General features: G+C 32.7%; 1 protein-coding gene across 5 annotated transcripts in view; it reads right to left on the bottom strand.

The window, feature by feature from the left end:
• The window catches only part of LOC136036440 (zinc finger and SCAN domain-containing protein 20-like), a 113,145-nt gene that overhangs the window by 35,001 nt on the left and 54,759 nt on the right, over positions 1 to 23,385 (bottom strand). For 3 of the 5 annotated variants that reach the window (XM_065718678.1, XM_065718677.1, XM_065718676.1), the window contains one exon: positions 22,830 to 22,893. The exons of 1 other annotated variant lie outside the window; for it this stretch is intronic. In XM_065718678.1, the coding sequence (XP_065574750.1) occupies positions 22,830 to 22,893 (64 nt within the window). Of the gene's footprint in view, positions 1 to 19,574; positions 19,725 to 22,829; positions 22,894 to 23,385 lie in introns of all 5 variants that reach the window. One more of the 5 variants, XM_065718679.1, reaches the window with a different exon arrangement.

Below are 23,385 nucleotides of genomic sequence, written 5' to 3'. Positions count from 1 at the left end.
AGTAAGAATAAATTGAAATGATGCTAAGTAGTTTCGCTACGCCAGGACGATGTTCAAGCTGTTCGAAAATAATACTTTTGGTCTTCAGAAGCCTTTTTAGATGTCACACAACTGAATAAGTAAATTCTGCTTATTCATTTAAAGGATATACAAAGAATCTATGGAAAAAAAAAACATTGTACATATAATAAATTGAAGTGTACAGTTTTTTGTCAGCATTCAAGTTTTCAATTATTCCAAAATAACGAACAAAATTGTTTCACAAGTTAAAAGAACTAATTAATGACTTTAAAACAAATAAACCATTTAGTAGAATACATGGGTAGCGAATTTGAAGGCGACCCTCATGGTTAGGTTGGCAGTGCTTTTGCCATCCTTTTGCCATGAAGAGGCAACCAAGCTGAATTTTTTATGAGGGAGCTAGAAGACTCGTGTCCAATATACACAGCAATCTTGTAGCAAAAATGTTTTAATAAGATAAACATAATAACAGTTGTATCAGACAGAGCTAAAAATAACAATACTCAATGGTCTGTAACTCAATTGAAGAAAAAAGATAATAGTTAAAATCGTAGATATATTTTAAAATATATTCTTACAATGAATAGTAAAAAAAAACATTTCCTAGCAAGTACATAAAGCAATCTATTACACTTCAAACGCGATTAAGACTAAACAAGCCAGTGACACAATCAGAAGACGGGTACAATTAAAACAGATCAGAAGCAAGGACAGTTGAGGGGTGAGAACGCTTCAAAACCAGTGAAATATCCAGAGGTTTTTTTCTAGTTGGGTGCCTGTGAGTTTAAACTCTATATAGTCCCAATTATACCGGTGTCTCAGTTATGGACCTGAAAACACATATTCCTATACAAAAAAAAAAAAATAATCCAATTTTTGCACCTTTTTTTCTACCAACAACCTTACAGATTCTTTAGTAATATCAGATATTTAGATTCAATTTTTTGAATCGAGCTACAAAATGGTTTGAATTTGAATACTTTCATTTATTTAGACAATTTAATGCACTTCAAATTTTTCTTTCAGAGGCACAGCCTTGAATTGATTAGATGCTGCATCAAATAAGAGTACTAATGTTCCTTTTTAAATTATTCTGACTAAGATGTTCTTACAAATATTTACTTGAGCGGGTGATATTAATGTTATATGCTTGAGAATTGTCTCATTTTGGTTGCTTCTTTGCAGGCAGATTTCTACAATACACTTCATTTTACAAAGTTTTAGTCCATTGCTGTCAAAACATCCTTAAAATGATTGTTATTTACTGTAAAATAAAACACACCTTTTTATGTTTATTGGTTATGAATGTTGCTATTCAGAATTAATAATCAAGATTTAATTAATATTCACCATTGCAAGTTAGCATTGCAACTTTTGAATGATGATGCCAAAATCGTTAAGGAAACTAAATACAAAATTCCATTGCAAAGTGCTCGAACTTTTTAAAATTTCAACAGATATGTGTTTTCTTCTATTGTTATTCATTACCCTTTCAAGACTTTGCATTCTTCTCATCCTTTTTTCTTGAGCATTTTATCCTCTTCATCTTTTTTTCATTATACTAAAGATTTGGACATCTATCGTAGTGTTGCCGTGTTTTTCTGGCTAAAATTTCGATGCTTTGAAATATTGATAATAAATCTTGGTTGGATAGTACCTATTTGTTTCTAACGTTTATGGTAGTGATTGGACTCACTACCATCAAAAAATCGTGGTTAGATAGCACCTATTTGTTTCTAACGTTTATGGTAGCGTTTGGACTCACTAAACTAGTCTTACAAAAATCAACAGAGGTTCAACTGCAACATATTTTTCCAGGTATATGGTATAATCCACTCGTAAATTAAAAAAAAGGTTGGTTAGCTCCAGAATATTTTGTTAAATAAAATTCCTATGAAGGTTATACCGCTTCTTAATTGTTATTTTTAAGATACTTTCCATGCCTGACAGGTTCTACGCAATCACCACATTAAATCTGCCAACTTCAGCTAACCTCAGGAGTCTTCAGTTTCTGTTCATATTGGCTATTCAAGAAAGTTTTCTGTTCATATTGTTTATATGTTCATATCAGTTTCTGTTCATATTGGCTATATGTACATATGTTCATATCAGTTTCTGTTCATATTAGCTATTCAAGAAAGTTTTCTGTTCATATTGTTTATATATTCATATCAGTTTCTGTTCATATTGGCTATATGTACATATGTTCATATCAGTTTCTGTTCATATTGGTTATTCAAGAAAGTTTTCTATTCATATTGTTTATATGTTCATATCAGTTTCTGTTCATATTGGTTATATGTTCATATCAGTTTCTGTTCATATTGGCTATTCAAGAAAGTTTTTATTGCCTACTAAAATTTGGATTGTATAAACATGAAATATTTCTTTTTCTGATTCATAAGTTTTCATGTATAAAAATTCCCATGGAGATCAGATCAAGTTTACCTCAAACTGTCTGATTCTCCATAGCCAACATTTGCCATTAGCCGGATTCAGTCCCATAATATGTTACCTGGTCTAGATCTTTATTCAATAGAGGGTTTAAAGGTCTTTGTATATCTCTCCTTAGCCGAGACCCTAGATTAGTTATGCTAATACAATAAAAAAAAAACCTTTTCAAATAAGCTGATAAAAATAGGAAATAATTAGAAAAATTAGGAGAAGAGTATAGAGAGAGAGAGAGAGTGATAGAAAGAAAAATAAAAAAGGAATAAGGTAGAAAGATAAATGAATTTGAAAAAAAACGTCTTTTTTAAGAATGATAGTCTTTTATAGTTTTGTAAAAGTGCTTATAAAACTTGAAACCGTTAATAAAAACTACTATCCTGTAAGAGATTTTTATTGTTGCTATAGACTAGTATGGTTCTTACTAGAATGGGTTATTATATGACTGTTTACAGTGAATTTCATTAAAATTTCTCTCTCGCATGGATCACATTTACATGGTTTCTCACCTGTATGCAGTGTTTGATGTTTATTAAAATGATCTGATTTAGAGAAGCTCTTCCTACATCATCCCATTAAAACAGATTGTATGCAATATTCGATGACGCTTTCTCGTCTGTATGCACTCTTTTGTGCTTATTCAAACAGCTTGATTGAGAAAAAAACTTATTGCACATATCACATCTAAACGGTTTCTCGCCTGTATGCACTCTTTGGTGCAGATTCAAACTGCTGGAATAAGCAAAACACTTTTTACACACATCACATTGAAACGGTTTCTCGCCTGTGTGCACTCTTTGATGTATGTTCAAATTGCACAACTGAGAAAAATTCTTCCTGCATACATCACAATTAAACGGTTTTTTTCCTGTATGAATTCTTTGATGTCTTTCCAATGCTGAACGGAAAGAAAATCTTTTATAGCATATATTGCACTCATAAACTTTTTTGCACTTTTTTCCATGCAATCCAATATTAGAATTGGAAGCTTCCGTAAATGCATTGGCATTGCTTGAGGATGTATCTGCAACTCCTACAATACAATAAAATAAAGGGGATGGAAAATAACTTTATAATGCTATAATAAGACATTCTCAGTCATATAGCCTAGAGTAATGATGATAAACAGATCGAAATGTCTAAGGAAAAAACAGTTTCAGATATCAAACTGGAGATAACAGTTACAACTTGACTATATTATATACATAAAATTAGCTTGGTCAACCAATCCGCAGTGGAAAGAAAGAAAAGGCGATCAGCAGTGAGATCACGTGATTTTTAAAGCTCGTAACTTATTGGAAGCAGTTGGAACCTGATTATATCATATATAGGAATAAAAACCAATCAGCAGTCGGGACACGAGATTTTTAAAGCTCTTACACCTTTAGAAACAATTGGAACTTAATAATATACCATCATATAAATATAATAAAATCACTCCATAAACTCCATTATCTTGTATCGACCCCGCCATTCTTTTGCTGACACTGATAGTATTAACAGGGTTAGCCGTCTCACCATCAAGTGAGTAGCGTGTTAACTTATGGGTGATTTTACTTACACCTTTAGAAACAATTGGAACTTAATAATATATATATATATATATATATATATATATATATATATATATATATATATATATATATATATATATATATATATATATATATATACTAGCTGTTGGGGTGGCGCTTCGCGCCACCCCAACACCTAGTTGGTGGGGGCGCTTCGCGCCCCCCCCCAAGCCCCCCCGCGCGCGTAAGTCGTTACGCGCCATAATAGTTACGCGCCATTGTAGTTGTGTCCCTATGTCCCACCTGTGAATATAGAAATATATATATATATATATATATATGGTTTTAACTACGTAAAACTTGCGAATATACAACATTCTTTGCTGTCCCATTGTCTTTGCATATAAATAGATTGTCAGGTTATCCCCCTGTTTCCCCCGGTGTCCCCGTTGTAGTTGTGTCCCTGTGTCCCGGTCGTCATTTATATTCCCTGTGTCCCGGGTCCCGGTCATCATTTGTATCCCGGTGTCCCGGTCTGTATATACATTCGTTTTTTAGTTTTGTTTTTCTCCTTTATTTTTTTCCTTTTTTTTCTTTTTTAGCTTATTTAGATTTTTAGATTTTTTAGTTTTTTTTATTAGTTTTTAGTTTTTATTTCTTTTTAGTTTTTTTGTCCCGGTCGTCATTTATATCCCCCTGTTTCCCCCGGTGTCCCCGTTGTAGTTGTGTCCCTGTGTCCCGGTCGTTATTTATTTTTTAGTTTTTTACCTTTTTTTAGTTTTTTTAGTTTTTTAGCTTTTTTATTTTTTTTATTGGAAGAAGATTACCCATTAGTAATCTCTCAGTTTCAAGCGTTGAGTTTTAACAGTTTGAAGATTTGGTTGTTGATGAGGGAAGGGGATGCTCAAACATCCCTTTAATTAAATTTTCCCGACCATAAGAATAGATATTTGAGATACAGAGGCTTTTTTTAAGCAAGATTAGGCTTAAAATCTATTTCTGAAAGTTTTATTCACCAACCAATATAAATTTGCAAGAATCAAATACATTTTATTTACATAGAATAGCTCTGATTTTTCATTGAGCATTCTTCGGTCTGTGAAAATTGCCATTCTGGAGCAAGTTTTTATTGTAAATTACAAACTAGCCAGCTTTTTCCTAAAAAGGATTGTAAGATGATATTTCAGGTTCGAATTAAATGAAAATGCACTCTCGCATATATTACATTTACGTGATTTCTCATCAGTATGCACTCTTTGGTGCTGATTTAAACCACTTGATTGTATAAAACGTGCTATATATATATATATATATATATATATATATATATATATATATATATATATATATATATACATATATATATATATATCATGAAAAGAAAAATCACCAATGCAACAGCACAAACACACAAAAAAAAGAGAGACAGAAGGAGAAAAGAAAGACTGTTTTCCCAAATTAGTGATTAATATAGACCAGCACTTGAATGAGGCCTTAACCCTACTCATCCATACAATCACATATGTCAAACAGCATAGCCATACACAATCAACCATAAAGAATAATCCATGGACAGGCAGTCATGTCGTCAATAAGTATAAGTCGTCATTTACCAAACAATAGAAAAAAAATATAGACAAATAATTCAGAGGCAACACCCAACATAAGGGCTCATCAGGAGAATACACTGGCCTATATAGGGTTTCGCCACTTTAAATTCTCTACCCAGCACAGTGTTGTGGCTACCACAGAATATCCATGGCACCCCTGTGTCAGATATCACCCCCAAAATACATGCCTATGAAAAAAAAACAGCAAATGTAAAACAACCAAGTAAAACCAAAACAAGCTTATCCTGTTAATATATCCCTCTTTTTAGCAACAATAGGTAAACTAAATATTATAAATTTTACCAAATCACAAATATTAACACATTGCAAAAAACCTGAATGAACTAAACAATTATAGAATTCATCTTTACCATGTGGCTAATTCTTAAGAAAATCCGCTCAATTAGAAACACAATTCAAAATAAATGGCGCTGCGACAACATTTCTCGAACCTCCGAAATTAGTTGAAAATTTCTTTAAGTATTTCTAGATAATTCTTTTGATATTTATTTAAAAGTTCGTTATAATGAAAACTAAATTTTTCAAATTGCCAAGTTAATTTATTTGCAGAAAAACCTCTTGATATCAATTTTTGGCTTAAGATTTTACATCTATTTTTAAAATCAATATAATTACTACAAATCCTTGCATAACGAAGTAACTGTGAGAAAAACGCTGAATATGTGATATTTGAGTATATATTACTTTCAGGGAATGGGAGACTAATCACTTCAAAATCAAAATCATCCGTTTTATTATACATTTTAAAACTTAATTTATTATTTTCACAAATATTACTATTTAAATCTAAGAAATGATCTTCATGACCAGCGCCATGACTAGGCTCAAGAATAAGCTCTGATGGATATATATTTTTAAAAATATCAATGAAATCCTTACAATTTAAGACCAAAATATCATCTAAATATCTTTTATTATTTGACAAAGCATGTTTTAAATTAATTGGATTATTCTTATCCATGATATATTTATATTCTAGTTGACTTAAAAACAAGTCAGCTATAAATGGGCTGGTATTCCCCCCCCCTGGGAATTACCACAATTTGCTTGTACAAATCACCCCCAAATCTTATATAAGTATAGTATAAAACAAATTCTAATAACTCAAAAATCATATCCAAGCTGTAACATCTCAAGTTAACTGTAGTATTAAAGCAATTTTTCCATATAGTTTTTTTATTATAAATGTCTATTTTTAAGAACCTTTTACTAGATAAGAGGAAAGATTTCTTGATAACAGTTTTTAAATTATCAAACACTACATTAAGTGATAAATTAGTATACATTGTCGCAAAATCGAAAGACTCAATTCTTTTAGCTGAAACCATTGTTAAGGAATCTATCACCTGCAGTGAATTATTAACACTCCAATATGGATTAAAATTCGAAAATTTTTTAATACCAGAACAATAGGTTTTAAGTTTATTTACAATTTCCTTTAAAATTAAAGAGAGGTCAGTAGCAGCAATGCGGGTTGGACATTTAACTGCTCCACCAATAAACCGCTGTTTAGGGGGATTCTTATGAAATTTTACAGTCTAATATAGGAAAGGGAACTTTTTATCATTGTCATTTATTTTAATATTAAAATTTTTAAAAAGTATTTCTTCAGTCTTTTCAATTAAATTCTCATCCTCTATACTTACCTTTTCGTAAACATTAGTTGTGCATAACTCCCTTTTTAAGATACCACAATACAGCTTCTGACAAATTATGGCAAAATTATTATTAGCTTTATCCACTGGCACAATTACAAATTCATTCTTTAGATTAGCAATTGCTTGTTTAATCTTCGCATTATAAAATAATGATTTAGTGTTACTATTTTTTAAGTTAGAATATATTTTATTTCTTATTCTACTAATAATTAAATTCTTCCAACTTTGAAAACTCTCTTTATTTTTATTCTCTTTCTTACACCACTTATCAATAAATAAATCAAAATCATTTTCCAAGCCATCAAGAACACTCGATGGTTTCAGATGATGAGAAAGACGGAAATTAGCCCCTTTATTCATTATAATTTGAAGATCATCTTGCTTTATTATTTACAAGTCCCCTGTTATAACATGTTTGTAAGTAGGATTTACAAATGGGCCAAGTTGCTTACAATTACAAGCCGGTTTCCGATTTATATCACTATCTAGTCTTTTTAGTATTAAATTATAATTAAAAATAATTTCCCAATAGTTTTTGAAAATTTATAAGTTAAAACTAGACTATCATTATAATTCGAATTACTAGGAAGGGCCTGTTTCATATGCCGCTGATTTAAAATTTCTGGTAAATTAATATCTTCAATCTGCTTACAAGTAAAATTAATAGGTAAATATAATCTGTTATCCTTATTACTAATCTTATCGAGCTTTTTCTTTTTTGAAATAAATTTCGTTTTAGTTAGAATGCAAATTGTATCACATATTACTTTAAAATTATAATCAAGCGCTGTATTATTCTTAACAATCCAGAAAAGTTTGATTAAATTCCGCTTAGATAAATTATTTAGACATTTTATTACAGAAATCATACCCCTAGATTCAAGTAGCTGGCATAGATCTATAGAAAGCATATGTACATCTAATTCATTTTTTCTATTATTTTTCCTATGTCCTCTCGATCGTTTTTTACGTTTAGTAGGACAAGTAAAAGAAGGATGGTCCATAAAACCATCAATACATTTAACAACAACATGATACATGTCTCCATATTTTGCTACACGATCATTTAGCCCAAAAGGATAAACTGTACCAAGAGTATGGATCCAGAAATCCTCCTGTTTACGTAGTCTATTATTCTTCTCTTCTTTATTTAAATTTTCTAAAATTGTGAAAGTTATATCTGATATGGAACATTTACCATTATTACAATGTTGAACTAGATAGTTATCAGTTTTTTCATTATTAACTGTTGTCTTATGTCCAGAAAATCTTTTATATATATTATTAGTTGTTTCCCCCACATATTGTAGGCAGCATTTATTACATTCTAATAGGTAAATTACATTGGTTTTTCTACAATTAACATTACCACGTAACTTGCATGCAAAATTTTTATTATGCAATGTGCTATTAAAAGAAGTCCGTGGGACAAAATGATCTTGGCAAAGAAAACAACGACTTTTACACTTACTAACTTTCAAAAAATCGTTCCGAGTCCCAAGGCTAATATTTGTGTTTTGTTGCATAAAAAGTTATTGAAAATAAATCCAAAACAAACCAACATCCAAATCAAAATCCAACAATCAAAGTCCAAAAAACATGCCAAGGTCAATAGGTTAATAAATACATAAACAAAAACAAGAAAGAATATGAAATTTGCATAAGTGCCATCTCACCAATAATTAACAATATCAGGTTAAAAACCTGGACCAGGGTAAAGGTCTGTCGGGGAGAAAACTAAAAAAAATTTTCTCCACCAGCACTGGATCCAACCTGGAATAATATCATGAAAAGAGAAATCACCAATGCAACAGCACAAACACAAAAAAAAAAGAGAGACAGAAGGAGAAAAGGAAGACTGTTTTCCTAAATTAGTGATTAATATAGACAAGCACTTGAATGAGGCCTTAACCCTACTCATCCATACAATCACATAGGTCAAACAGCATAGCCATACACAATCAACCGTAAAGAATAATCCATGGACAGGCAGTCATGTCGTCAATAAGTATAAGTCGTCATTTACCAAACAATAGAAAAAATAATATAGACAAATAATTCAGAGGCAACACCCAACATAAGGGCTCCTCAGGAGAATACACTGGCCTATATAGGGTTTCACCACTTTAAATTCTCTACCCAGCACAGTGTTGTCGCTACCACAGAATATCCATGGCATCCCCGTGTCAGGTATCACCCCCAAAATAAATGCCTATGAGAAAAAAAACAGCAAATGTAAAACAACCAAGTAAAACCAAAACAAGCTTATCCTGTAAATATATCCCTCTTTTTAGCAACAATAGGTAAACTAAATATTATCAATTTTACCAAATCACAAATATTAACACATTGCAAAAAACCTGAATGAACTAAACAATTATAGAATTCATCTTTACCATGTGGCTAATTTTTAAGAAAATCCGCTCAATTAGAAACACAATTCAAAATAAATGGCGCTGCGACAAAATTTCTCGAACCTCCGAAATTAGTTGAAAATTTCTTTAAGTATTTCTAGATAATTCTTTTGATATTTATTTAAAAGTTCGTTATAATGAAAACTAAATTTTTTAAATTGTCAAGTTAATTTTATTTGCAGAAAAACCTCTTGATATCAATTTTTGGCTTAAGATTTTACATCTATTTTTAAAATCAATATAATTACTACACATCCTTGCATAACGAAGTAACTGTGAGAAAAACGCTGAATATGTGATATTTGAGTGTATATTACTTTCAGGGAATGGGAAACTAATCACTTCAAAATCAAAATCATCCGTTTTATTATACATTTTAAAAGTTAATTTATTATTATCACAAATATTAATATTTAAATTTAAGAAATGATCTTCATGACCAGCGCCATGACTAGGCTCAAGAATAAGCTCTGATGGATATATATTTTTAGAACTATCAATGAAATCCTTATAATTTAAGACCAAAATATCATCTAAATATCTTTTATTATTTGACAAAGCATGTTTTAAACTAGACCTACGTTGCCTGGGCAACGTGAAGTGTTGCGGCAACCTTTGTTCGGCTTTGTCGATTAAAGTGTTGCGAGAGCAACACTTTGGTTTTGTTTCTTCGCTATTGGTTAAATGCTGAAGTTGTCAAAACTATCAAAGCTTTCAAAACGGCATATTCAAAGAAGAACACAATCAGTAATCACATGATCAAATTCTTCAGCGTTGAAAAAACAACAGCAAAAGAATATCGGAAAAAGGGACTAAATTGAGTTTGCAGCCAGTTGAACTTTATCCTTTTCAATCGTAGACATCGTGACGGATGGAATTTTGGAACATTATCTTATATAATCTAGTTGGTATTATAAAGCTATCCGTAACTTTTCAGGATCAAATACCATAGATGTGCACCAATTTGCACAAATTTGTAGCCCCTCATGATCCTCTTTTAGCAACCCATTCTTGCTTACAAGTCCCTCTTCCGTGAGAGACAAAGAATAACACAATCAGTAATCAGATGATCAAAGGCTATTCCTCAGGGTTGAAAAAAAAAAAATTAGAAAAAGGGACTAAATTGACTTTGCAGCCAGTTGAACTTTATCCTTTGCACACCATAGGCTCTGGCTCAAGGACAAGCAAAAACCATCCTTTTTGGCCCCAGGCAAGAGTCGTACGGAGCTTTCCAAAATATAATGTCATATTCATCAATCCGGCCCGAGGTCCACACTAACAGCCGATTATTACTTACTAGGCCCCTAAATGTCACTTTGCAGCCGGTTGAACTTAATCCTTTTCAATCGTAGACATCATGACGGATGGAAACTTGGAACATTATCTTATGTAATCTAGTTGGTATTATAAAGCTATCTGTAACTTTTCAGGATCAAAATACCATCAGGGACCCATAAATTTCCTGTAATGACTCGCCATCCAGGATCGCTTATTATTGGATGGCGAGTCATTACAGGAAATTTATGGGTCCCTGATTCCATAGATGTGTACCAATTTGCACAAATTTGTAGCCCCTCGTGAGCCTCCTCTAGCAACTGATTCTTACTTACAAGTCCCTCTCCCGGGATATACATCCAAGTTCACCGGAAACAAATAATGGGTACACCAACTAGCAAAAGTTCCAAACCCCTTGTCGCTGAAGTCATTGTAGCCTAACAGCCGATTATTACTTACTCCCCTACATGTCTTACAATCGGGAACCAAGTTGTTCTTACCATCAATTACACCAGAAACAGATAGTAGGTACACCAATCAGCAAAAGTTGCAAACCCCTCATTGCCAAAGATGATTATAAGCTAATAATCGACTGTTGCTTGGAAGTCCCCTACATATCTCACAATTGGTATCGGCCTATTTTTGGTTCAAGTGTGTACCTTACCACTGAAGTTGTCAACCCCTTGAAACTTTCAAACTGGTGTATGTCATGAAGGAATTTTTGTAACAAAAAATGGATGACATATACTTTGATCAGCTCATCAAGGTCTATCGATTGTCATTGAAAAAAAAAAATTCTATCTGTCTTAGTTCAAAAGTTGACTTTTTTGCCGGAGGCCAACTTTCTAACACCACCACTTAGAAAGGAGCAAAGGATAAGCTCTAATTTCTTTAGCAATGAGAGAACTTTTAAAGTTTAAGAGGTATATCTGATACCATTTCTCTATTGTAATCCCAAGTAGAAAAAAAAATGGTAAAGTCAGCTGAAATCACGAACAGAAATGGCTAGAAACAATAGATGGCAGCACTTTCGGACCCGTGGGAAAATCGCACTTTTTTGTTTCTGTAAATTTTTCTATTTATCACTCAAAGAAGATATATTGGCTGTGGGGCCGGGGAACTACCGCATATATTTAACACTTATAGATTTTAGTCCATCTTCAATTTGAAACTGGTGCCTGCCTGCTTGCCTGCTAGAACGGACCTTTCCACTCGAAAGCAGAAACATGGTTTGATGAAACGAAAGCTTGGCTGTACAACTTCAGATACTTCTCTCTGACATAGGCTATATAACTCCACTTCACTTCGCACACCATAGGCTCTGGCTCGAGGACAAGCAAAAAACCATCCTTTTTGGCCCCAGGCAAGAGTTCTACGGAGCTTTCCAAAATGTAATGTCATATTCATCAATCCGGCCTGAGGTCCACACTTTCCGTAAAAACCGCACAGGTTAGACCCTTACCAGTTTCCAGGAATAAGCTGAGATCGGCGGCATAGGAAAAAAACAAACAAAAAAAACCGGGACAAAACCAAAGTGTTGCTCTTGCAACACAATTAATTGGATTATTCTTATCCATCATATATTTATATTCTAGTTGACTTAAAAACAAGTCAGCTATAAATGGGCTGGCATTCCCCCCCCCCCTGGGAATTCCCACAATTTGCTTGTACAAATCACCCCCAAATTTTATATAAGTATTGTATAAAACAAATTCTAATAACTCAAAAATCATATCCAAGATGTAACATCTCAAGTTAACTGTAGTATTAAAGCAATTTGTCCATATAGCTTTTTTATTATAAATGTATATTTTTAAGAAACTTTTACTAGATAAGAGGAAAGATTTCTTGATAACAGTTTTTAAATTATCAAACACTACATTAAGTGATAAATTAGTATACATTGTCGCAAAATCGAAAGACTCAATTCTTTTAGCTGAAACCATTTTTAAAGAATCTATCACCTGCAGTGAATTATTAACACTCCAATATGGATTAAAATTCGAAAATTTTCTAATACCAGAACAATAGGTTTTAAGTTTATTTACAATTTCCTTTAAAACTAAAGAGAGGTCAGTAGCAGTAATGCGGGTTGGACATTTAGCTGCTCCACCAATAAACCGTGGTTTAGGGGGATTCTTATGAAATTTTACAGTCCAACTTAGGAAAGGGAACTTTTTATCATTGTCATTTATTTTAATATTAAAATTTTTAAAAAGTATTTCTTCAGTCTTTTCAATTAAATTCTCATCCTCTATATTTACCTTTTCGTAAACATTAGTTGTGCATAACTCCCTTTTTAAGATATCACAATACAGCTTCTGACAAATTATGGCAAAATTATAACTAGCTTTATCCACTGGCACAATTACAAATTCATTCTTTAGATTAGCAATTGCTTGTTTAATCTTCGCATTATAAAATAATGATTTAGTGTTACTATTTTTTAAGTTAGAATAAATTTTATTTCTTATTCTACTAATAATTAAATTCTTCCAACTTTGAAAACTCTCTTTATTTTTATTCTCTTTCTTACACCACTTATCAATAAATAAATCAAAATCATTTTCCAAGCCATCAAGAACACTCGATGGTTTCAGATGATGAGAAAGACGGAAATTAGCCCCTTTATTCATTATAATTTAAAGATCATCTTGCTTTATTATTGACAAGTCCCCTGTTATAACATGTTTGTAAGTAGGATTTACAAATGGGCCAAGTTGCTTACAATTACAAACCGGTTTCCAATTTATATCACTATCTAGTCTTTTTAGTATTAAATTATAATTAAAAATAATTTGCCCAATAGTTTTTGAAAATTTATAAGTTAAAACTGGACTATCATTATAATTCAAATTACTAGGAAGGGCCTGTTTCACATGCCGCTGATTTAAAATTTCTGGTAAATTAATATCTTCAATCTGCTTACAAGTAAAATTAATAGGTAAATATAATCTGTTATCCTTATTACTAATCTTATCGAACTTTTTCTTTTTTGAAATAAATTTCGTTTTAGTTAGAATGCAAATTGTATCACATATTACTTTAAAATTATAATCAAGAGCTGTATTATTCTTAACAATCCAGAAAAGTTTGATTAAATTCCTCTTAGATAAATTATTTAGACATTTTATTACAGAAATCATACCCCTAGATTCAAGTAGCTGGCATAGATCTATAGAAAGCATATGTACATCTAATTCATTTTTTCTATTATTTTTCCTATGTCCTCTCGATCGTTTTTTACGTTTAGTAGGACAAGTAAAAGAAGGATGGTCCATAAAACCATCAATACATTTAACAACAACATGAGACATGTCACCATATTTTGCTACACGATCGCATAATATAAATAAAATTGACATAAAAACAAATTCAACAGTAAATGTTACTAAGCAAATTCAACACAATTTTTTTTTATTATACGTTAGTCACGAGAAATGACAATAATATCCTCCACGATAGCACTGTAAGTTTTCAGATTTTGTCAATTTTTAGTATCCTTTTTTCGCAAGATCATTACGTATGAAACAGATTGCAGCTGATACCTCAGAGGGGGCTAATTCAAACAGAGAAAAATTTTGAACTCCCTTTTTAAGTGTCAAAAGCGATAAGGTCATCAGCCAGCCGCCCCTCTCTCACGCCTTTTAGTTGCTTTCCCTAAACATACACCCAAGGAAAATTTTGATATAACCATTTTACTCAAAATAAACAGAGCGTTCCTATCAATATGCCTATGCCTGTAAAATACCCAATCAGAACGTTCGAACTAAGAGCTAAAAGTTAGACAAGCTGCCCAATGTTTACAAAACTGTAAATTTTTGAACCAGTCTAATGGATACAAATGGATACTAATTGGGGATTTGAACTGCGATTTAAATGAGACATCGGAATGAGGCCTTACTTGCCTGTTTCCCACTATCTGTTCGAGTGGTAAACACAGACTGTAATTTACATGCTTTCACAACAAGGGCTCTTTTTTGGATCTGGATCACTGTGTATGCTACTCATAACTCTATATTACTACTGTCTACGTTGATGAAGAAGAAAGGGACTATGACCACCTGCCACATAATTTAAATTTTGTTATTACAGCAGATTTGCCACTTGTTCCCCCATTTCAGAAATCAATATGGAATAAAATAAGTGACTGCAATAATACTGGTTGGGTTCTATATTTTGACACCCTTAGCACTTCATTATTTTCTATTTATGTGCCTTACCACCTTCTTTGTACCAGTGTTTTTCCTCCAGATCCCCGCAGCGCATTAAACTCCTATTGTGGGTAAATAAGGTGCTTTATTGAAAACTATATATGATTTGAATATTCTTAAGACTTTGACAGTTCGGGAAAAGGACAGTATCCACACTCTTGTTTGTAGTGAAGCTATAATTGTCTTTACCAGCCCTGGAAAGAACTAATAAAAATAAACTGAAAATTTGGTATACAATGACATTAATTGCCGGAAGCTCATCAGTTCAAAATTTAATTTTACTCTAGTTTTCAACTTAATTTTCAATGTTGTAATAAGTACAAAATAAAACATTTGAAATATAATTTGTTTTCATCGAAGGGCCAATAACGCAGTAGGCTTTAGACTTATACAGTGAGAGAAGGAGACAAAACCCAAACTCTTGTGTGTAAAGATTTTTGTTCGTTTCAGGCTTAATTTGCATATTAAATTTAAGTTTCTCTCATTTTAAGATTTATTTGCTCATTTATATCAGTACTTATTGTATCTTTATCTGCTATGATTGGTTATTTAAACCAATAAAAAAAATTTAAAGTTTTTTTTTGGGGGGGGGGGCATGCAGAGAAGACTAGGGATCAGCTCGCTTATTTTTGGAATAAAATATCGGCCATGAGTTTTGAGTGGGGGTGGGCGTTTGGTATATCTGGTCTTTGAACTATTTACGAAAATTTTCGCATAAGAACCTTGTATGCCAAAAGGACATGGCATACAACATTTTCCCTGGGGCTCTAAGGGGTTGTTTTGATCCTGGAGTTTTTGTTATCCAATCTTGTGACTTATTTTTTTTTAACAAAATATCTCTCTGAAAAATTCGATCGGATGTACTTGGAGTAAAGAAGGCAAGAGGGTTAGCTGCCTTTTGACTCTTATAAAGGGAACTAGAACTTTCAATTTCTAGTCATTTGAGTTCCCCCTGAAGTTAAATCTTCCATCAAAACCTTAGATGCCTCAAGGCATAATTTACAACCCTTCCCATGGGCTTTATGGGGGAGCATTACGTGTAGCACAAAGTTTTCTTCTAACCATTGGACTAGTTCAAACAAAATGGCTATCTCAAAACATTGATTGAATAAAAAAGAGGGTATGTGTTTGGGGGGGAGTAGATGCCCTCCGTTCACTTTTGACTCTTAGAAAGGTAACTAAAACTTTTATTTTCCAATCAAACGAGCCACCTCTGAAGTTTATACAACCACCTTTTACAAAAAAAAAACTCATTTATCCCCGGTACATACCTTACAACACTTGCCCATTGGTTCTTGAGGGTTGTGTCAAACCCAGAGTTTTTGTTATTTTTCTTTGAACTATCTTTAAACTATTTTGAACAAAATAGCTATCTAAAATTTTTATCGGAGGCATTTAGGGGAAAAGAGTCTAGGGGGAGGGCGGCTAGTTGCCCTCTGATAACTTTTGATTCTCAAAATGGGCACTCGAGATTCTGATTTACAATCAAATGACCCCCCTCTGAAGTTCATACTACCATCATTTCCGTAAAAACGTCCATGCCTGTCGAGATTTAAGATAAGAGATCTGATTTACGAGGTCCTTCTAAATATGAAATTTCAGTAAGATCTGGTAACTCCTTTGTAAGTTAAAAATAACTAATTTTTCTAATTTTTCAGAATTAACCCCCCCCCCCCCCCAACTCCCCCAATGAGAGTGGATCCGTTCCGGTTATGTCAATCACGTATCTAGGATTTACGCTTATTTTTCCCACGAAGTTTCATCCCGATCCCTCCACTCTAAGCGTTTACTAAGATTTTAGGTTTCCCCCTCCAACTCCCCCAATGCCATCGGATTAAAATAAAAGCTCTGACACACGATATCCTTTTAAATATCAAATTTCATTAAGATCCGATTACCCGTACGTAAGTTAAAAATACCTCATTTTTTCTAATTTTTCCGAATTAACCGTCCCCCACTCCCTCTCCCAGATGGTCGAATCAGGGAAACGACTATTTCTAATTTAATCTTGTCTCTTCCCTGATAGTTCTGCCAAATTTCATCGTCCTAGCTTATCTGGAATTGCTTAAACTAGCAAAACCAGGACCGACAGATAGACAGACAGACCGACATAATTTGTGGTTGCTATATGTCACTTGGTAAATACCAAATGCCATAAAAAACCAAAGGAGCTATGCACTCACTGCTACTAATACAACTATTGCTAGTACGCATGCTATAAGTATTAAGGTGAAACTTTTAAGGAAAAATTAGGCGAAGGTTGAAGTAAATCAAAACGAACTATGAGCATGTAGATTTTCAGAAAGGAGACAAAGCAAAACCTAAAGAACAGCTTACATGATTAAGTTAGACCTTTAAAATTATGCTGTGGTGGCTTTTGAACTAGCCAGAAGGCACTATGTGTATGCTATCAATACCAACACTATAGTTACTATAACTAAAAACGCTAAGGCTATTAAAGTGAAACTTTTAGGTAACGTTTATAGGGAGTTTCAAATAAAAGTAAAAACTATATGCATCCAGATTTTTAAAAGGCCATATAGCCAATATCACAGGCAGCGCCCCCACCCTAAGGTGTTAAAACACAGAGGGTGTCTTTCGGCGATTCATTCACAGGCAGTGCCCCTCTATCATAGCTAGAAATTTTGAAGCTTTTAAAGGAACTAATTTGGTTCAAGATTAAAAGCTCTAGAACCCTTTTTAAGATTAAAAGAGATTGGAGGGCAAGCAGCCCTAATACTAAGGCCATGCGTTTTCTAAACATATTCCGTCAAAATTTTTAGGCATCCGTTTTGTTCAGCATGATAGAATAGTCAAGCAAGTGTGTCTCTATGGATACTGGGTATGTCACTCCCCCCCCCCAGTTATGCAATTGGCCTATCATGCTTCAAAACTAAATGTTACTTTAAAACTAATTCAAAAGCAACTGTACCTATGGCTACCAATATGAAATCTGAGAAATATATCGAGAACGATTAGGGATATTAAATTGAAACTTTCGGGGCTACTACTATTACTACTTTTGCTCTTACAATTTAAATAAGTCAAAAGAGCTTAAGAGTATCCAGGTTTTTAAAGAGCATACATATAATTTTTTGTTAATGATATCAAGTTTGATTTTTATGGTCAACTTCAGATGTAAAAACTTAAATTGAACAATAATATTTGCGTCAGGATTAAAAATTGCTGAAAGAGTTTCTCTGACATACAAATATCAAGCCAAACTATTGATTCTTATATAAAAGAAAACCGAAAATATATAAAATATTGTTTTTTACCATGAAAGAAAATGTCAATTGAAAAAGAACACATTAATTTAAAAAACTCTTCCACAAAATAAGTTTTTCTAAGAAAGGTAAAAAGCTCAGTTAAACCAAAAATGAGCAGAAATAAAGTCAAATAACATTCCAAGCGTGAAACTACCAAAAAGCACGATAAATAAATGAACTCAAACCCGATATATAAAACTGATAATTCAAGTTCAATTGTTTTTTTGTTTCGTTTTCTTTTTTGTTTAGTAAAGTGCAAATTAAGGTCTGGAGGTTGTCAGTCATACTCATAATAATAATTTTTGCTCGCTTGACTAGGTTTTGTTCGCTTGACTAAGTTTGACTAGGTTATTTATTGTAAATTCAGTTCATTTTGAGTTTTATTTATTTATTGACGGTGATTTGTGGTAGTTTTACGATTGGAAGGTTATTGACTTCACTCCTGCTCAGTTTTGGCTTAGTGTAGCTCTTTACTTCCCTTTGAAAACTCGTTTTGTGGAAAAAATATTTTTATATTAATTCTTAAAAGACCAATTAGGCTATCTTATTCTGTTGTATTTACCCATTTAGTTAACTATTGGCAAATTCTCAAAAAAGTACTTCTGATTTGAAAAACATCACTGTTCTTCCTTAATTTCGACATGTTCATACTGTTTTATATCTGTTCCATAAAAAAAGTTGTACATTCCCAAAGATTATTGAAAAACCTGACTCAATAGATACAAGTAAAACGGGCGGTCAAGTGTTTCGTTCTGCTTTCAGAGTAAAAAGGATGATTTTTCACATTCTTCACTCTACGATACAGCATCACACTTCAGGAAAGAATTTATATGACCAAAACTATCTTAACAATTTAATAGTAACTATAAAAATGATCGTAGAAAATAGCCGTATTAATAAATGAATAGACTTAAGATGGAGTGAAGGGCAAAAATATTTAATTGTGATGCCCTTGGGGCCAAAACAATACATTCCTCTGCCACGATAATAGCCAACATGGTATCCTCGCGATATAGTCTACATTTAGAGTGGATCTAAATACAACTTCACCATTTTCTAGTACATTTCCGAAGCAATTCAAATAGGTTCTGGACTGAATAATAAGAGAAATATACTGTTGGAAAACTCACTTTCATTCTCACGAATATTCAATTCAACCTCAGAAGGCTTTAAATTACAATTAAGCTCTTTAGGTACGTCAGGAGAATTCACCGGAGGAACATCTTCATGTTTGAGCGATGAAATATCTTCGCTAAAATCAGGGAATGTTTCTTCAACCTCTAAAGATAAATGAAAATAACATCAAAATTCTCACAAAGGTGTCCCTTCTGGTATCAGAAATTATGAAGAACCAAAAACAGTCATTATATGGCGCTTTAAAATGAGACTTAAAAATTAACAGTAAAAAAATTGGAAAAAAATTAGACATTAAATTGGATTAATTGGATTAGCAAATTAAACATGTAGTTTTCTATGGTCAACTGCTAAAAAAAAACAACCTAAAAATACTTCCTTGATTCTCAAGACTACTAAAATATGTGGCGAAATTAAGCCAGATCTTTCAGCCTTTTCTCGACAAATTTGTTTCAACAAATACATTCATACTAATAACTTCTCGTTGGCTTGGTTAAAACTAATGTTTTTCATTAGAACAGACTCCAAATCATACGGTTTTGTAAAAAAAAAAAAAATATATATGAATTTATTTCTAAGAGTTTAGCTTGTAATGATGCTTGAGGATTTTAAGAATTTGGTTTGTAGAGGCAATTCACTCACTGATCTGTAGCGACACTTTACTCACTGTCAGCTGCCCATATTAACTTGAAACCTGAATATCTAGAAATTTCGAAATGTCATTGAGTGTCTGAAAGCAGTTGTTATAAATGACTAACATGCATTTTGCAAACAGGATTGAGGGTCAGAAGCCACTGCCCAGATTGGAGCCCATCAACGATTCATAATAAAAACTTTTTGATTCTATTTTCTCCATAATTTAACGAATTATTCTCCATAATAGACTTCATAAAGCCACTGCCTTGAATAGTACTCGCCTAATTTAGTGCGCCTCACCCTAGGGCCTAAATCTCGTCCTGCTCCCGGCAGAGGTATGTCTGTGTTTGATAACTTAGTTTAATAGATAACAGAAGGGCTGAGTTTCATAAGATATATTCTTATCTACTTTAGATATATTCTGATCTACTGAGGTAATTAAAAATCGACATTTTGACAGTCGAATTTAGACACTTCAAACTGGACTTAACAGGAATTTCACTAACTTACATCCCACGGTTAGAAACATAACATTAGAGGATACACAATTTATTTACTACAAACTTATTTATGGCCAAAAAGTTCAAGGTATCAATCATAGCAGTATGCACCCTTGTAAATCAAACTAATGGAGATACTAATGACTCAAATGAATTTTGCCCAAAGCTGACAAAACAAATTAAAAGGGTCAAAGGCGGAAACATGGTAATTTTATTAGAAGATTTTACCACCCAGGCTGGTACAAATAAGGATAGATAGTATCCTAGCATGGATGACTTTGTCTTAGAAAAAGAAAACAGTAATGGCGGTTGTCATAGCAGACAGAAAGGCATCCTAGCACACATAACTTTTTCGAAAGCAAAGAAAACTGTCATGGTTACAGACTGCTGCGATGTTGTAGGCATTAAAACCAATGCAGTAATTGATTATAGAATGGCCGATAATTTAGCATGGAATTGACATTACGGTAATACAGCTAACCTTATTATGTTACTGTAAATCGAACACTGACAGGATCGATACAATACACTAGGGTATACAAAAGGGCTGCTATCGACGTTAAAAGTAAAGATAACCCTCTAGTTGTGTCAAGGATTAACCTGAAGATAAAACTTAGGATGGGTAACTGCTTTCTAGGAAGCGATGATATTGGTGGACTCCCTATAAGAATTCCAGCGAAACTTTCCAGAAGAAGTTGAATATTAAATTGGAGAGTGTAAAATTTAGCAATGTAGAAGACAGAACATATAATTTTAGGGAAATAGTTAGTGAGGTCGCTGATGGTGGCTTTGGGGGAACAAAAACTTTTTCGCAAGCTGACCAATAGTGTGACTTGCGCAGGTACCAACCTCCTTATTCGATGCCTTTGGCCAAAAGAGCCATTCGTGGTCGGGGCAAATCATCCGAAGCTTCCTGTATCCCCCCGCCCCATTTAGAGCTGGTTCGACTCTGGCTGAGTTTACAGAGTCGCACAATTAACCCCCATTCCAAACCAAATAACCACCAACACCAGGACTCCAACACCTGACCTCAGACTTTCGAAACCTGAGGACAACCCCTGGCCTTAGTCTTTGGGAAGACAGACAAAATAAAGCTAAGAATATTCATGAATGTGTTTTACATTTAACAGAACAGGAAGGACTTCTACAAGAACAATTTGAGCGATATATCATATGAAAATAAGAGGAATTTAAGGAAAGTGGAAAGCAATAAAATAAAAGTTGAGAATGCATGAAATGGAGGTCATTGATTAAATTGATCAAAAAAAATTTTGTGCCACTTTGGATGTTAATGAGTGATTATTTTTAACTTTCCTTGTCATTCCACATAATTCCTGTTCGTTATTATTTTTTGATCATAGCAGTATCTGTTATCTTTTGTGTTTTGTGGAACTATTAATTTTCATTTTCGGTCGATCCGGGGTCTATTTATTCAAAAATCACTTTAACTTCGTTTTAAGTGGTATTATTATCAGACATTATTTCCACTCTTCACAAATTTAATAAGGCTCTTTAATTTGTCTTTGAAAAACTTTTTTAAAACACCTTAAGCGTGAAACGTGTCGAAATTTGAAAAAAGCAAACTATCGATTATTGAGTGACACTAAATTAGTACATGATTATAATTTTTTTTTTTCAAACAAAGAATATCCCTCTTAGGACGCAAAGTGCATATTATTATTATAATAATTAACGATTATGATTTATAAATCATAAATGCTTAACGTAACCGCCTTAGGCCACATTGTGCAATAAATTCTTATCAAAAGTATGAATAACATTGATATATTGATTCTTATGGAACTCAGTTTTCCTTTGGGTACCGTGTGAAAAGGTTAAGTAAAAAATCATTTTAAGTGAAACCTGTTTAATTAAAAGATTAGGTTTCATAAAAGAATTTATTGGGCTTAAGCAAAAATCATTAATCTTATTTTTCATATTCTAATCAAGAGACAAAAGATTAAAATTTAATTCATAAAAGAATTTATTGGGTTTAGGCAAAAGTTGTTACTCTTATTGTTTAAATTCTAATCAAAATAAATATATATAAAAGGGAAAGAACAAGCAGTGTATATTGCTTTCCTTTACTCTTTAATTAAACGATGAAAGACTAACCTGAAAAATGTAAGCTTGCGTTTGGCACTCTCTCTGTATTTTCCAAGATCCTATTCCCAATGAACTTAAAAAGAAGAAGAAAGATTACATACAGAAAGGGGACAAATTTTTAGAATTGGGATAAACTTGAATTTTAAACACATAATCACACATATTTGAGCAAGGTCAATCATGTTATTATTGATGTTAATTTAATTGCTATTATTAAATAAAAGAAAAAATCGAAAAGCAAACCCTAAAACTACAAGGTGATAACATAGAAACGGAAGAGGCAAATGCATCCATAGAAGAACTAAAACAAGTTTCCCTTTCACCTCAGAAGTGGTTTATCAAGCAGGTGCTTAATTTTATTAAAGACACTTAATTCATTCATACACAGAAAGGGGAGGGGATATCCAATAGAGAATGCGTAGATATGCGTGCTTTTGCAGCTATTTATTCCCCTTCTTTTGGTAAAAAATGCTTTAAGGAGCCCAGTATACACAAAACGTCCCTTTACGTTAAGTAGAGTAAAAGAACACACTTAGAATTTAAAGTTGAACAAGTTGAAGAGCCA

The sequence above is a fragment of the Artemia franciscana genome, chromosome 15, assembly GCF_032884065.1.
Source record: "Artemia franciscana chromosome 15, ASM3288406v1, whole genome shotgun sequence".
NCBI lineage: Eukaryota > Metazoa > Arthropoda > Branchiopoda > Anostraca > Artemiidae > Artemia > Artemia franciscana.
This window is presented reverse-complemented; position numbering and strand designations above follow the sequence as displayed.